Source organism: Mirounga leonina, unplaced genomic scaffold, assembly GCF_011800145.1.
Source record: "Mirounga leonina isolate KUSES-001 unplaced genomic scaffold, KU_Mleo_1.0 Mir_101595, whole genome shotgun sequence".
Classification (NCBI taxonomy): domain Eukaryota; kingdom Metazoa; phylum Chordata; class Mammalia; order Carnivora; family Phocidae; genus Mirounga; species Mirounga leonina.
Window position 1 is genome coordinate 4,684,017 of NW_023270158.1, and position 14,613 is coordinate 4,698,629.

The following is a 14,613-nucleotide window of genomic DNA, read 5'->3' on the forward strand; positions in this document are numbered from 1 at the left end:
CTGAGCTCTGGATTTGTTTTGTGAACTTTTCTGTATGTATTGAACTCTAATTTTAAAAAAAGAATTATGGCCAACAGACACATGAAAAGATGCTCATCATCATTTATCATCAGGAAAATGCAAATCAAAACCACAATGAGCTATCACCTCACACCTCTCAGAATAGCTAAAATCAATAACACAAGAAACAACAGTTGTTGGCGAGGATGTGGAGAAAAAGGAACCCTTGAGCACTGTTGGTGGGAATGCAAACTGGTGCAGCCACTGTGGAAAACAGTATGGAGGGTCCTCAAAAAGTTAAAAATAGAAATACCTTTTAAACCAGCAATCACACTACTGGGTATTTACCCAAAGAATACAAGAACACTAATTCAAAGGGATACACGCACCCCTATGTTTTTAGAAGCATTATTTACAACAGCCAAGATATGGAAGCAATGCAAGTGTCCATCAATTGATGAATGGATAAAGAATAGTGGTATATATACACAATGGGATATTACTCAGCCATAAAAAATAATGAAATCTTGCCATTTGCAAGGGCATGGATGGAGCTAGAGAGTATTATGCTGAGTGAAATAAGTCAGAGAAAGACAAATACCATATGATTTCACTCATGTGAAATTTAAGAAACAAAACAAACAAAAGGATAAAATAAGAGAGAGAGAGAGACAAATCAAGAAACAGACTCTTAACTCTAGAGAACAAACTGCTGGTTACCAGAGGGGAGGGGCTGGGGGGGATAGGGGAAACAGGTGATGGGGATTAAGGAGGGCACTGGGCGTGATGAGCACCGGGTGATGTATAGAAGTGTGGAATTACTATATTATATACCAGAGCTGTGGTACCTGTTGGGACAAGTCACAAAGGAGAGCAGGAGGCACCCAGGCCTCAAAACCCCAGGTTGCTCCCTGGCTCTGACAAGTAGGTTGCATTTCTTTACCAAATTATCAACCAATGATATGGGCTTTGTTGTTGTTGTTAGGAAAACTTTCTATGGGCCAGTGGGCTTTTTCCATGGAGAACATTTTGGGGCTGAACTTACCATGGAGATCACTGAGTTCTCATCTGGTAACCACAGACAACAATGGAAATATTAACTACATGTCCAGCTTCCAGGATATCCACATTCAGAAACCTGTGAAAGAGGCAAGTGAAATGAAGCCCCAGTTAAAACCTGACTGGAGCAATGGGGCACCTGGGTGGCTTAGTCAGTTAAGCATCAGACTCTTGGTTTCAGCTCAGGTCATGATCTCATGGATCCTGGAATTGAGCCCCACATCGGGCTCCAAGTTCAGTGCGGAGTCTGCTTAGGATTCTCTCTCTCCCTCTGCCGCTCCCCACCCCTCACACATGTGCTCTCTCTCTTTAAAAAAATAAAAAATAAAAAACAAAAAAACCCCTGGCTGGAGCAAAACACCCTTCATACGACCTATAAAAGGAACTCAGTCCTTTGAAGAGTTGGGGACGGGGTGCCTGGGTGGCTCAGGGTCCTGGGATCGAGCCCCACATCGGGCTCCCTGCTCATCGGGAGTCTTTTTCTCCCTCTGCTCCTCACCCTGCTTTTGTGCTCTCTGTCTATCTCTCTGACAAATAAATAAAATCTTAAAAAAACAAAAAAAAGAAAAAAGAAAAGTTGGGGAGAATCACCTAATGGATGGGTGTGGCGGTCTTGGGAAAGGCCTAAGGGGGCTCTCCCAGGTACATCGTGATCTGTTCAGGAAATTTGTGCCTTCTAAGGATAGGCAACATGGAAAAAGAAGGAAAAGCTTCTGCAAGCAAATCCATGTCAAATATGTGATTCTTCTCTGACATGCTGTCCAGCAAAAGGACAGATATGACATCCATTCTTTCATTCAACTCCCCCCTTAAAATACTCAACAGAGTCCCTATTAAACTGTGGAGGAATAAACTTGCTGATGTGACATTTTATGCCTTAAAGACTTGTAAACTTTAGAATCTCTTATTAAAATGGGAATACCCCAGGGAGAATTATTAGACCCCACTCCCCATACTTATTAGTCAACAACCCTCTGGCAATTAGTTATAAGCCTGAGCTGAAAGGGAGCTCATGGGAACTAAGAATGGGGTGATTGTTTGCAGGGGAGATGAGAAAGTAAGAGCAGAGAGAAGAAAACTAAAGTGCAGGTGAGAGAGTAAAATATCCACATGAAGGAGGCTTTTGGCTTCACCTAAGAGGCAGTTTACCATGATGACCAAACCCATAGGCCTTGGCTTCAGGCTGCTGAGAGTCAGATCTCATTTACCAGCTATGTGAACCCTGGGAAGCTTACTTTACCTCTCTGTTTTCTAATCTGTAAAATGGACATAATAATAATTCTGTTCCTTGGGGCTCTTGTTGAGGACACAATGAAATGACCCATGGAAAACTCTCAGTGCAGAGCCTGTACTTGGGTGTTCTCAGTAAATGTTGGCTATTGTTCATCGCTTCCTGATTGGCCTGGGCCCTGTCCTCTGACACACACAAGCTGCACTTGCTTCCACATACAAGAGCATGGTCTTGTCTTCGACTAAAGGGGTTGGTCCTCCAAGGAAGGCCTGCCTTCTCAAATTTCTATCTAAATCACATCCTTTGAACCACTGATAATGTTTTGTGTTTGTTACATTTGAAAATTGTCCTGTGTTATTAAGTCTATGTGTTTTAACATTTAGAACATTTTTATTTTAGGTTCAGTCTACTCTAATTGAAACTCTGTACAGATACCGCACTGACCTGCAAATCATCTTCAATGTCATTGACTCTGATCACTCAGGTAAATGAGCGTTGATTAGCTCAGTAGCAGTAGAAAGCAAAGGCTAATCTGTTTCTCGGAAAGCAGAACTCTCTTTTCATCCGTTGCATTCTTTGCCCAAACTTGATTTAACTCGGGGGTAGGGGGGCGGGAATAAACTCATGTTTAATATTATTATTATTTTAGTTTGTCCAAAAACTGTATTCAAGACCTTACAGTTCCTATAGGCCTCTGTATCTATTAGACAAGAATAGCTCCTTTTATAAGTCACCACACAGATGAAAAGATAATTTCCTGGCCATTTAAACATAGTGGTTACTCCAGGCAATAAAAATCATTCCTGCACTTCTGATTCTGCTTTTGGGACTCAGGGCCATGAGAATTCATTTCTGCTTGGCTTTGAGGCACAATTACTTATTTTCAAACTCTAAAAAAAATTCATTGGATAATCCCCAACTGCAGAGATCACTGAATACCAAAAGGTCAATAATCAAAATATGAAAGTAAATCATTGCCTATAAAACATGGCAGAGCCATTGTTTACAATCCTCTTATTGAGGGCCAGGGTATCTTCTCCCTCTGCTTTGATGTCCCTTTCCCTTAGATTTGAGATCTTATAATTTCTATACCACATAGAGTCCCACAGTCTACAATCTACCCTCTCATCCCTTTGGTGTATACTCATTCCAGGTTTGGAATAATCTCAGGATCACTTGGTACTTGAATGTGACATATTGTGTCTTATATTAACAGTCTGACTTTTCTGTTTCCTTCAGTGTCTCGATGGTCGGGGCATGTGAGTGAGCTTCTCATTAGGACTATTCAATCAGTATAACTTCACCCCTCCATTAGGTGGGTCTTAAAACCAACACTCATACATTCTTCTATATTCCTTTAGGCCTGATTTCCATGGAAGAATTTCGTGCCATGTGGAAACTCTTCAATAGTCACTACAGCATTCATATTGATGATTTTCAAATTGATGAGCTCGCTGAAAGAATGGACTTAAACAAAGATGGAAGCATTGACTTTAATGAGTTTCTAAAGGCTTTCTATGTAGTGCATAAATTGGATAAGTTGAACAAATCAGATGGCAACTCTCCTTAACAAGAACTAGAGCTTTCCCTCCTGTAAACTCTTGGGCCCAAATCACTGACGCCATCTTTCCAGAACCCTTGTAATTCATAATCAGTAGTAGAGAAAAGTAGACCCCCATTCATACCATGAGCAGATGTATAATGTGGGTTTCTGAAGTCCCCATGAAGCAGTAATTGGTAAAACTAGATTAAATGTCAGCTGATAGGATTTGGCTCCAGTGTTAGGACTCACACATTGCCAGGTAGAAACTGGATTTGAGCCTAGTGTTGGCCTCTTGGACCAGGAGACCAGAGCAGTTTGGAAACATGTTGAAAGGAACCCACAGAGCACCAGAGAAAAGTGCAACATGTGTGAGTGACTGAGGGATGGGAGGAGGAATAACAAACTATTAATGGAATAAAATATGTCCATCTTTAAACTGAATCTTCTTTGGAGACCGTAAACCAGTGATTCTCAATCGTGGGGGAACCACACTTGAGGGATGGGGGCCATATCAGATTCTTGGTGGAAGCTGTGGGAGAGTATTGTTTGAAAAAGCCTATTTTTTCCTATCTGTTGGAGATACAAAGTGAACACAATTCAGATTGAGCCCTAGAGTTAATATCGTTTGACACCTTCATTGGTGAGATGGGGCCTTGGTTATGCATACACTGTGCAATTTATTCTGCTATTCCGATTGCATATCAAACATGATAGATTTCTCTTTAAAGGAGAGTATGTGTTTCATTTTTTTGCTAATTTTGAGAACCTTAAGATCTATCAATATGCCAGGTTAGATATCCACAACCTTACTTGGTACACACACCAGGAATAATGGATAAAATATAACAAATATCGTTTTTAAATGCATAGCTGAGCTGGCAAGAAAGTAATAGAAACCCCTAGTGGGCAAGAAAAAAAAGAGCATAATTAAAACTGTAGCAATACTAACGTCAGACAGGATATAGACTTTGAGGCAAAAAATATCATTAGGGATAAAAGGGGTCATTACCGAATGCTAAGAGGAACAATTCACCAAGAGCATAGAAGATTTATAAACGTATATGCATCTAATAACAGCTTTAAAATTTATAATGCAAAAATGGACATAACTAACTAGGAAAAATTGATAGAGGGAGATTTTTAATATACCTATGTCAGGAATTGACCATGTATATAAAAAAATAGTGTACAGACTTTTGGACAACCCAGTTAGTCCACCTAATTGCAATTGTGGACGTGTGTACAGTTTTAGAGAATACACATTGTTTTCAAGCACACATGGAACATTTGTAAGAGTTGACCATGTATTAGACTACGACACATATCTCAAATACCAAGCAACCAAAAACAAAGATACTACATTCTCTGATCATAATGCAGTTAAATTAGAAACAACATAAGATAACCATATTAATGAGTGCAAAGGAATATAACTGTAGCTCTACCAGAAATTGCTAAAAATAGTTCACAAGAATACTGTGAGTAACCCTTTTTAAAAATAGGCGAAAGGACTGTTTCTTAGAGAAAAATGTAATTTACTAAGACTGACTCAAGAACAAAAGGAGGGTCTGAAGAGACACAACCATTAAAGAATGTGATGGCTTCGCAACGTGTCAGTTTGGCTAGACAAACTGCATTTCTCAGGATTCCTGTTCTTGTGTGTTTCTGGTTGATGTGGGTGGCCAGGGAGATTCTTGAGTGATTGGGAAGGCCAAGGGAAGTAGCGGCCGGAGTGTGGCTCAGCCACACTGTTGCTGAGCTGCTGAGTCACTTTGTTGAGGTCAAGTGGCCCGAAATTGCTCTAAGTTCCACCTGGATCCTCCATCAGCTTCTTTGATTCCTGGGCCAGGCAGGTGTGTTTAGTTCCGTTGACGAAGGGGCCTGGCTTCTGCAGGTGACCTCATCACTCACACCCGAGGCGGTAAGAAGGAACTCAGTCTGCAGTCCGTTCTTGCGGGAGGCCAGCTTGTCCTCGCGGGGTTGAGCTGGCTTTTCATCTTGCCCTCCTGACTACCTGCCCTGTGGATTCCGAGCTCCAACACCGGGTATGGCATCTTCCTGAGGCTGCTTAACCAGCTCCCACATTTGCGTAAGCCCCTTCTACTGGTTTTATGTATATATAGAACCCCAACTGATACAGAATTTCATACTGAGAGTGGTTCCAAAAGAACAGAATCTTTTTTTTTGAGAGAGCAAGAGCGAGAGCACAAGCAGGGGGAGCGGCAGGCAGAGGGAGAGGGAGAAGCAGGCTCCCCACTGAGCAAGGAGCCCGATGTGGGGCTCGATCCCAGAGCCCCGGGGTCGTGACCTGAGCCAAAGGCAGCTGCTCAACCAACTGAGCCACCCAGGTGCCCCAAAATAACAAAATCTTGATGAATGCTCTGAATGTGTACAACCTGATGTATATAGAGCTTCTGCCCCATTATCTCGCGTGAAAATCCACTGATAATACCAGGATAGTGGTTTTACGAAATGTCCAATCCCTGGCGGTCGAGGATGAGTCTTTTTGTTGCTTCCTGAGTATCATTTGGTTATCTATTCTTGGGTTTTTTTCTGGAACTCTCATTTTCTTCCTTGGGCTTCTAATCTCTGGAATTAAATGCCTTTGTTGGAAATTTTACCTAAAAATGTACTTAGATTTTACTGAAGATTGTTACTGAATGTTGTGAAACTTCTGCTTGAAACACGAGTTCTCCTTAGCCACATTTCAGTTTTATAAAGTATATATGTACAATATAGAGAGTTGTGAAATCTCACTTTTAATTTGTATTTCTTTATTACAAATGAGATGGAACATCTTTTTGTTTGTTGGCCAGTCTGTTTTAAGAAAATGCTGTTCTTTTGCTCATTTTTCTAATAGCTACATGTCTTTTTTTTTTATTGATTGCTAGGAACTTTAAAACTCTCCTTGATACTAATCCTTTGTTTATCTGGGGAGCAGATTATTTTCTCCCCATCTGTGACTTTATTTTTCCCTTTTTTTCTGACCTAAATATATTTTTAAGGTTTTATTTTAATTCCAGTTAGTTAACATACAGTGTTATCTTCGTTTCAGGTGGACAATATAGTGATTCAGGTTTTTTTTAAGTTTCCTGCTGACATAGATTTTTAAGCAGAAGTCTTTTTGTTTAGTTTTTATTTCATAATTCTAAACTGTGATCCAGCTAGACTTGGACAGGAATAAGGAAAATATGGAACCCATAGAGCTGCAGCGAGAGCTCAAAGACTGTAGGATATTTTGAGCAGATGGGGGTGAAGGGGTGCCCTCCTGAGCTGCAGAAGGAACAGTCTGGTAGTTAAGATAAAACACAAGTCAAATTTATGAGATTCATCCACAGTCGGCAATAGTGATCTTCTTGCTGGTCTTGCCATTCCCGGAGCCAGAGCGCTCCATGGCATCCACAATATTCCTGCCCTCGCTCACCTTGCCAAAGACCAAATGCTTGCCATCTGACCACTCAGGCTTTGGCAGTGGAGGTGAAAAACTGGGAACCATTTGTGTGGGGGCCAGCATTTGCCCTGGACAAGATGCCAGGACCCATGTGCTTCAGGAAGCAATTCTCATCAAATTTCTCCCCATAGATGGACTAGGCGCCAGTGCCATGATGGCGTGTGACGTCACCACCCTGGCACAGAAATTGCAGCATAATCCTGTGAAAGCAGGAACCTTTATCCTTTCTCCCCAGTGGTCAGAGCACGGAAGTTCTCTGCTGTCACTGAACTTTGCCAACAGCTCACGGGAGCCGCGGGCCAAGGGCTCATGGTCCGCAGCGATATGGAAGAGCGGGGAGGCATTGATGATGCTTGGGTGGTGCAGGAGGCTCCAGGGCGGCGTCTGCAAGGCCCGAGCAGAAGTTTTAAATGTCGATTTACCTAGCCTGTCAGTCTTCTCCATTATAATTTGTGCTTTCTGCATCTTGTCTAAAAAACAAATATTCTTTCCAACCCTGGAAATACAAAGATACAGTCGTTGCTTATAATTTGCGGGTTCTGTATTTGCGAATTCACCTACTCACCGAAATTTGTAACCCCAAATCGATATTTATGGTGGCCGCGTGCAAGGTAGTGAAATTTGGAGTCAAAGGTGTACCGGCTGAGGTCAAACAAGGCAACGCTCTGCCTTCGGGTTCAGTTCTCCTACTGTAAAAAAGCGTCCTTTGCATGGTGTATTTAGTGCCCCCCCCCCTTTTTTGTATTTTTGTGCTTTGTGTTGGTGATTTCACTGTTTAAAATGATCCTCAAACGTAGTGCTGAAGGGCTTTCTAGTGTTGTTCCTAAGTGCAAGAAGGCCTTGGGGTGGGATGGGGGAGTGGGAAGGGGGAGTGAGATGGTGGGGGTGGGGGGGGAAATGGTCGGGCGAAAACAGGTGTGTTAGGTAAGCTTCCTTCAGGCTGAGGTAGAGCGCTGCTGGCCCGACTTCAGTGTTAATAAATCAGCTCTATGTATGAAGTGAGGTGTCTTTGAACAGAAACACATAAAAGGAGGTCAATTGTTGATGAATTGACGGAAATCTTGTGACCAGAGGCTCGCAGGGCCCAAGCCCTGTCTTCCCCGGAAGCAGAACTTCAGTATTCACAAAACTGTACATTTTAGGATTTCTGTGAAATCTGTTGGATTTTGCTGGGAACTGCCTTAAATTTATAGATGAACCTGGAGAGAATTGACATCTTTACTATATCGAGTCTGCCTCTCCATAAACATGGTGTATTTTTTTCCAATTAGTTTAGTCTTCTCTAATGTCTTTTAATAAAGAATTTTTCATTATCATTACAATCTTTTCAAAAAGATTTATTCTAAGATACATGATGGGCTTTCTCCTATTTTATCTTTTTCAATCCTGCTGGCTCTTTTGTTCGTAGGGTTTAGTTCTTTTAGGATTTGTTTTCTTCCTTTCTAGTTTTCATTTTATATGTATTTCTTTGATAATCTCTTTCTGGCTATTTCTCTGTGTTTAGCGTTCCTGGGGGTATGATTCTATATGCAGACTCTTGATCGGGTTGGATCGTTCCCTCATGGGCTCTGCCGTTTTTTATTGTGAACTCCTCCTTAGCAGGGCTTGTGGGTTTTTTTCCTGGGTAAAATCCCATAATATTTGGGGGTGTGGGCTCAATTCTTCAGAGAAGTTTTTTGTTTGCTTCTGCCTTGGGCCATGGTAGTATCACTGCTTGAGGAATAATTCTGTTACTTTGGAGTCTGGAGTTTCTGAACTATGTGGGTAGAGTAAAAGCAATGTGAATTGTGGTCCTGTGGTTTTGAATTCTCAGAGAGCTTTTCTTTTTTTCCCACCCAAAGCCCTGTGTCCTGTGGTCTCTCTTGTTTTTAAATCTTTTCATAAATAAAAGAGTCCTTTAAGGGTCTTGGCTTTATGCAAATTACTCAGTTCCAATTCCCTCCCTCCCAAAGCTTCATTTATTACCCCTGTGTGGGAATGAACACCAAACCCCTGGGTTCTGGAGACAAATACCCTCCCCTGTTAGCGCAAGCACTCACCCCTGGGCTTTCTCACCTCCCTCTTTGTTTCCAGCACCTGGGGATTTGCTTTTATTATTTGTGAGCTTAGCTGCACATTTAAAATAATTATGTTACATTTTACCCAGTACTTCTAGGTGATTATGGTAAAAGGATTGTCAAGTTGTTGAAGTCCACCATATTGCTAAAAGCCAATAAATAGATTTTTTTGGAATCTACTGCTATTTGTTAATAATCTTGAGACTTCATATTTTTCTTGGGCAGTGATTGATGTTCACAATATGCCATGGTGCTGGAATTATGCAATACTGTCATTTAGTGAGTCTCAGTTGTTAAACTTCGGTACAACGTCTCTCTAATCTTCCTCTTTAATGTTTTAAAATTTTCTTTTACACAAATGGGATATTTTTTATACATTTTTTAAAGAAACAAGGGCCCCTTTTTTCCCTTCATCACATAATCATGGCCTGCATCATCCTTTTTCCCTCACCTAGGGAAGCCATGTGAACCCACTATATGGCCTTCCATATTTTTATCTGTCCCATATGAACCTATACAGACTTATATCTGTCCTCGTGCAAGCATATATTTACATACACAGTAATCCATAAGGTGGTTTTATTATTACATACTGTATAAAAATGAGATTCTATTCTACATGTTTTGTTTTTGTTTTTTTTTTTTAAAGATTTTATTTATTTATTTGAGACAGAGAGAATGAGAGACAGAGAGCATGAGAGGGGGGAGGGTCAGAGGGAGAAGCAGACTCCCCGCCGAGCAGGGAGCCCGATGCGGGACTCGATCCCGGGACTCCAGGATCATGACCTGAGCCGAAGGCAGTCGCTTAACCGACTGAGCCACCCAGGCGCCCTCTACATGTTTTTCTGAGTTCTGCTTTTCTCAACCAATAATACCTAGTTGAAATCCCTGCAAGTTATAATGCATCTAATTCTTTTTCTTTTTCGAAGGCACACATCATGAGGGTACTGCTTGGTGAATCTCCACAATCAATACACCCATGTAACCACCCAGATAGAGAAACACAACAGGACCAGTGTCCCAGAATCCCCCTTATGCCTCCTTCCATGTTTCTCCCCCATCCCCCATCCAAGAGTAACTATCACTGTGATTTGTAACCGTGTAGATACTTTTTAGCCTGCTTTGTATACATGGAATCATTCAGTACCTACTCTTTTGTGCGACATTGTATTTATGACATTAACAGGGTTGTTGTATGTAGTTGTAATTTGTTAATTCTGGTTATTCTCTAATCCCCTGTTGTGTGAATATATTAGAATTTATTTTAAGGTTTTATTTATTTATTTGACAGACAGAGACAGCGAGAGTGGGAACACAAGCAGGGGGAGTGGGAGAGGGAGAAGCAGGCTTCCTGCAGAGCAGGGAACCCGATGCGGGGCTCGATCCCAGGACCCCAAGATCATGACCTGAGCCGAAGGCAGATGCTTAACGACTGAGCCACCCAGGCGCCCCTATACCAGAATTTATTTATCCACTCTACTACTGAGAGACTTTGGGGTATTTATGGACCGTGCTACCATGAACATTTTTGTTCACTAATTTTTCTTTTTAATGGCCATATGATAATTCAGTGCTATGGAGGACCATCCTTGATTCAGCCAGCCTGCTTTTATTTTTTTATTTTTATTTTTTTAAAAATATTTTATTTATTTATTTGACAGAGAGACACAGCGAGAGAGGGAACACAAGCAGGGGGAGTGGGAGAGAGAGAGAAGCAGGCTTCCCGCGGAGCAGGGAGCCCGAAGCGGGACTCGATTCCAGGACCCTGGGATCATGACCTGAGCTGAAGGCAGATGCTTAACGACTGAGCCACCCAGGTGCCCCCAGCCAGCCTGCTTTTAATAGGCATTTACTTTGTTTCCAACTCTCGACCCCTAAGGCAAAGCTGCAATAAATATTGAATGTATGTCCCCACATAGGTGTACTAACCCATCCCTACTAATGGGACAGACTGCCAGAACCAGGGACAAATTGCTGCTTAGTATAGTAATTGTCTTAAAATTAAGAGCTGAGCTGTTGTTGTGTTGTCTTCCTAAAATTCTGTGGCAATGCCATTTCCATCAGTAATGTATGAAAATTCCCTTCTTCCTCATCTCGACTAGCATTAGATGTTATAGTTCTGTTTTGTGACTCTGGGTACAAAATGATCTCATAAGTTCTTTAATTTATATTCTCTCCTAGAGAATTTGTGCATCTTTTCATGTGTTTGGACATGCTGTTCTGTGGGTTGTATATTTGTATTTTTTGCTCATTTTTTCTTTTGAGCTCTTCATCTTATCAGTTGGTAAGGTATTTTCAGATAATATAGAAATTAACCCTTTGTCATTTATGTTAGAAAAAAATTTTTTTTTTAAGATTTTTTGTTTGTTTATTTGACAGAGAGAGACACAGCAAGAGAGGGAACACAAGCAGGGGGAGTGGGAGAGGGAGAAGCAGGCTTCCCGCCGAGCAGGGAGCCCGATGCAGGGCTCAATCCCAGGACCCCGGGATCATGACCTGAGCCGAAGGCAGATGCTTAACAACTGAGCCACCCAGGCGCCCCTATGGTAGAAATTTTTGTCCACATCTTGTCTGTTGACTTTGTCATGTTACCTTTGCCTTACAAAAGGTCTTATATTGGGGCGCCTGGGTGGCTCAGTCGGTTAAGCGTCTGCCTTCGGCTCAGGTCATGATTCTGGGGTCCTGGGATTGAGCCCTGCATCGGGCTCCCTGCTCGGCGGGAAGCCTGCTTCTCCCTCTCCCACTCCCCCTGCTTGTGTTCCCTCTCTTGCTGTCTCTCTTAAATAAATAAATAAAATCTTTTTAAAAAAATAAAAAAAGGTCTTATATTTTATGTAGTAAATATATCCATATTTGCTTTTTTACTTTCATAATATGTATTTTTTAATTTTTAATTTTTTTGAGTATAGTTGACACAATGTTACATTAGTTTTGGTTGTACAATGTAGTGATTCAACAAAGTGTAGCTACCGTCTGTCCTGATACATCCCTGTTACAATAGCATTGACTGCGTGCCTTATGCTGTGTCTTTTATTCCCCTGACTCATTCTGTAACTGGAAGACTGTATCTCCCACTCTCCTTCACCCATTTTACTCAACACGGTCCTCCCTCCCCTCAGGCAACCATCAGCTTGTTCTCTGTATTTATAGGTTTGATTCTGCTTTTTGTTTGTCTTTTTTTTTTTTTTTTAAGATTCCACTTATGAGTGAAGTCATATGATATTGGTCTTCATCTGACTTATTTCTCTTAGCATAACACTCTCTAGGTCCATCCTTGTTGTCTCATGACCTCATCCCACATCTTCCTTATCCATTTATCAATGGACACTTAGGTTGCTTCCATATCTTGACTATCGTAAATAAAGCTGCAGTAAACATAAGGGTGCATCTTTTTGAAGTAGTGTTTTTGTTTTCTTTGGGTAAATATCCAGTAGTGGAATTCTGGGATCATATGGTAGTTCTATTTTTAATTTTTCAAGGAGTCTCCATTACTGTTTTCCATAGTGGCTGCACCAATTTACATTCCCACCAGCAGTGTATGAGGGTTCCTTTTTCTCCACATCCTCACCAATACTTGTTACCTGTGTTTTTGACATTCTGACAGGTGTGTGGTGATCTCTCATTGAGGTTTTGATGTATATATTTCCCTGATGATGAGTGATGTTGAGCATCTTTTCATGTGTCTGTTGGCCATCTGTATGTCTTCTTTAAAAGTCCATTCAGGTCTTCTGCCCATTTTTAAATTGGATTTTTTTTTTTTTAGTATTGAGTTGTACAAGGTCTTTATATTTTTTTGGCTATTAACTCCTTATCAGATATGTCATTTGTAAATATATTCTCTCATTCAGGAGGTTGTCTTTTTGTTTTGTTGATGGTTTCCTTCACCGTGTAAAGGTTTTTATTTTGATGTAGTCCCAATAGTTTATTTTTGCTTCGTTTCCCTTGCCTCAGGAGACATACCTAGAAAAATGTTGCTGTGGCTGATGTCAGAGAATTTACTGCCTGTGCTCTCCTCTAGGATTTTTATGGTTTCAGGTCTCACATTTAGGTCTTTAATCCATTTGGGGTTTATTTTTATGTATGGTATTAAAAAGTGGTCTGGTTTGGGGGCACCTGGGTGGCTCAGTCGGTTAAGCATCTGCATTTGACCCAGGTCATGATCCCAGGGTTCTGGGATCGAGCCCTGCATCAGGCTCCGTGTCTCAAATGAGTAAATAAAAACTCTTTAAGAAAAAAAAAGTAGTCTGTTTGATTCTTTTACATGTAGCTGTCCAGTTTTCCCAACACCATTTGTTGAAGAGACTGTCTTTTCCCCATTGTATATTCTTGCCTCCTTTGTCACAGATTGACAAAGGAGTGGACATATAATTGTAGGTTTATTTCTGGGCTCTCTATTCTGTTCCATTGATCTCTGTGTCTTGTTCTCTGCTGGTATCACGCCATTTTGCTTACTAAGCTTTGTAGTATATCTTGAAACCTGGAATTGTGATACCTCCAGCTTTTTTCTTCTTTCTCAAGATCGCTTTGTCTACTTGGGGTCTTCTGCAGTTCCGTGCAAATTTTAGTATTATTTGTTCTAGTTTGTGAAAAATACTGTTGGCATTTTGATCAAGATTGCATTGACTCTGCAGATTAGGTCAAATGGATATTTTAACAATAGTAATTCTTCCAATCCATGAGCATGGAATATCTTTCCATTTGTGTCATCTCAAATTTAATTCATTAGTTTTTCCATTTCTTTCCATTGTGTCATCTCAAATTTAATTCATAGTTTTTGGAGTACAGGTCTTTTACCTCTTTGGTTACATTTATTCCTAGGTATCTTATTCCTTTTGGTGCAATTGTAAATTTCTCAATTTCTTTCTGCCATTTCATTATTGGTGTATAGAAATGCTACCAATTTGGGGGTATTAATTTTGTATCCGGCAACTTTACTGAATTATCTAGGAGTTTTTAACTTCTTTACCAATATGGATTCCTCTTCTTTTTCTTGTCTGATTGCTGTGGCTAGGACTTCTAGTACTATGTTGGATAAAAGTGGTGAGAGTAGACATTCTTGTCTTGTTCCTGATCTTCGAGGAAAAACTCCCAGTGTTTTACAATCGAGTATGATGTTAGGTGTGGGTTTTTCAGATATGGCCTTTATTAATGTTGAGGTATATTCCCTCTAACACCACTTTGTTGAGAGGTTGTTTTTTTGTTTTTTGTTTTTATCATGAGTAAATGTTGAGTTTTGTCAGATGCTTTTTCTGCATCTGTTGAGATGATCATA

The 14,613-nt window shown here is 40.8% G+C and overlaps 1 protein-coding gene and 1 pseudogene across 1 annotated transcript in view; one reads left to right on the forward strand and one right to left on the reverse strand.

The window, feature by feature from the left end:
• PPEF1 (protein phosphatase with EF-hand domain 1) overlaps positions 1–4,266 on the forward strand; it is a 124,909-nt gene extending 120,643 nt beyond the window's left edge. The window contains exons 20-22 of the mRNA XM_035000353.1: positions 986–1,149; positions 2,690–2,774; positions 3,652–4,266. Coding sequence (XP_034856244.1) covers positions 986–1,149; positions 2,690–2,774; positions 3,652–3,860 — 458 coding nt within the window. The 3' untranslated portion in view covers positions 3,861–4,266. The remainder of the gene's footprint in view (positions 1–985; positions 1,150–2,689; positions 2,775–3,651) is intronic.
• A 2,895-nt stretch (positions 4,267–7,161) lies between these two features.
• On the reverse strand, positions 7,162–7,480 carry LOC118003111 (annotated as a pseudogene).
• Between the last annotated feature and the right edge of the window lie 7,133 nt (positions 7,481–14,613).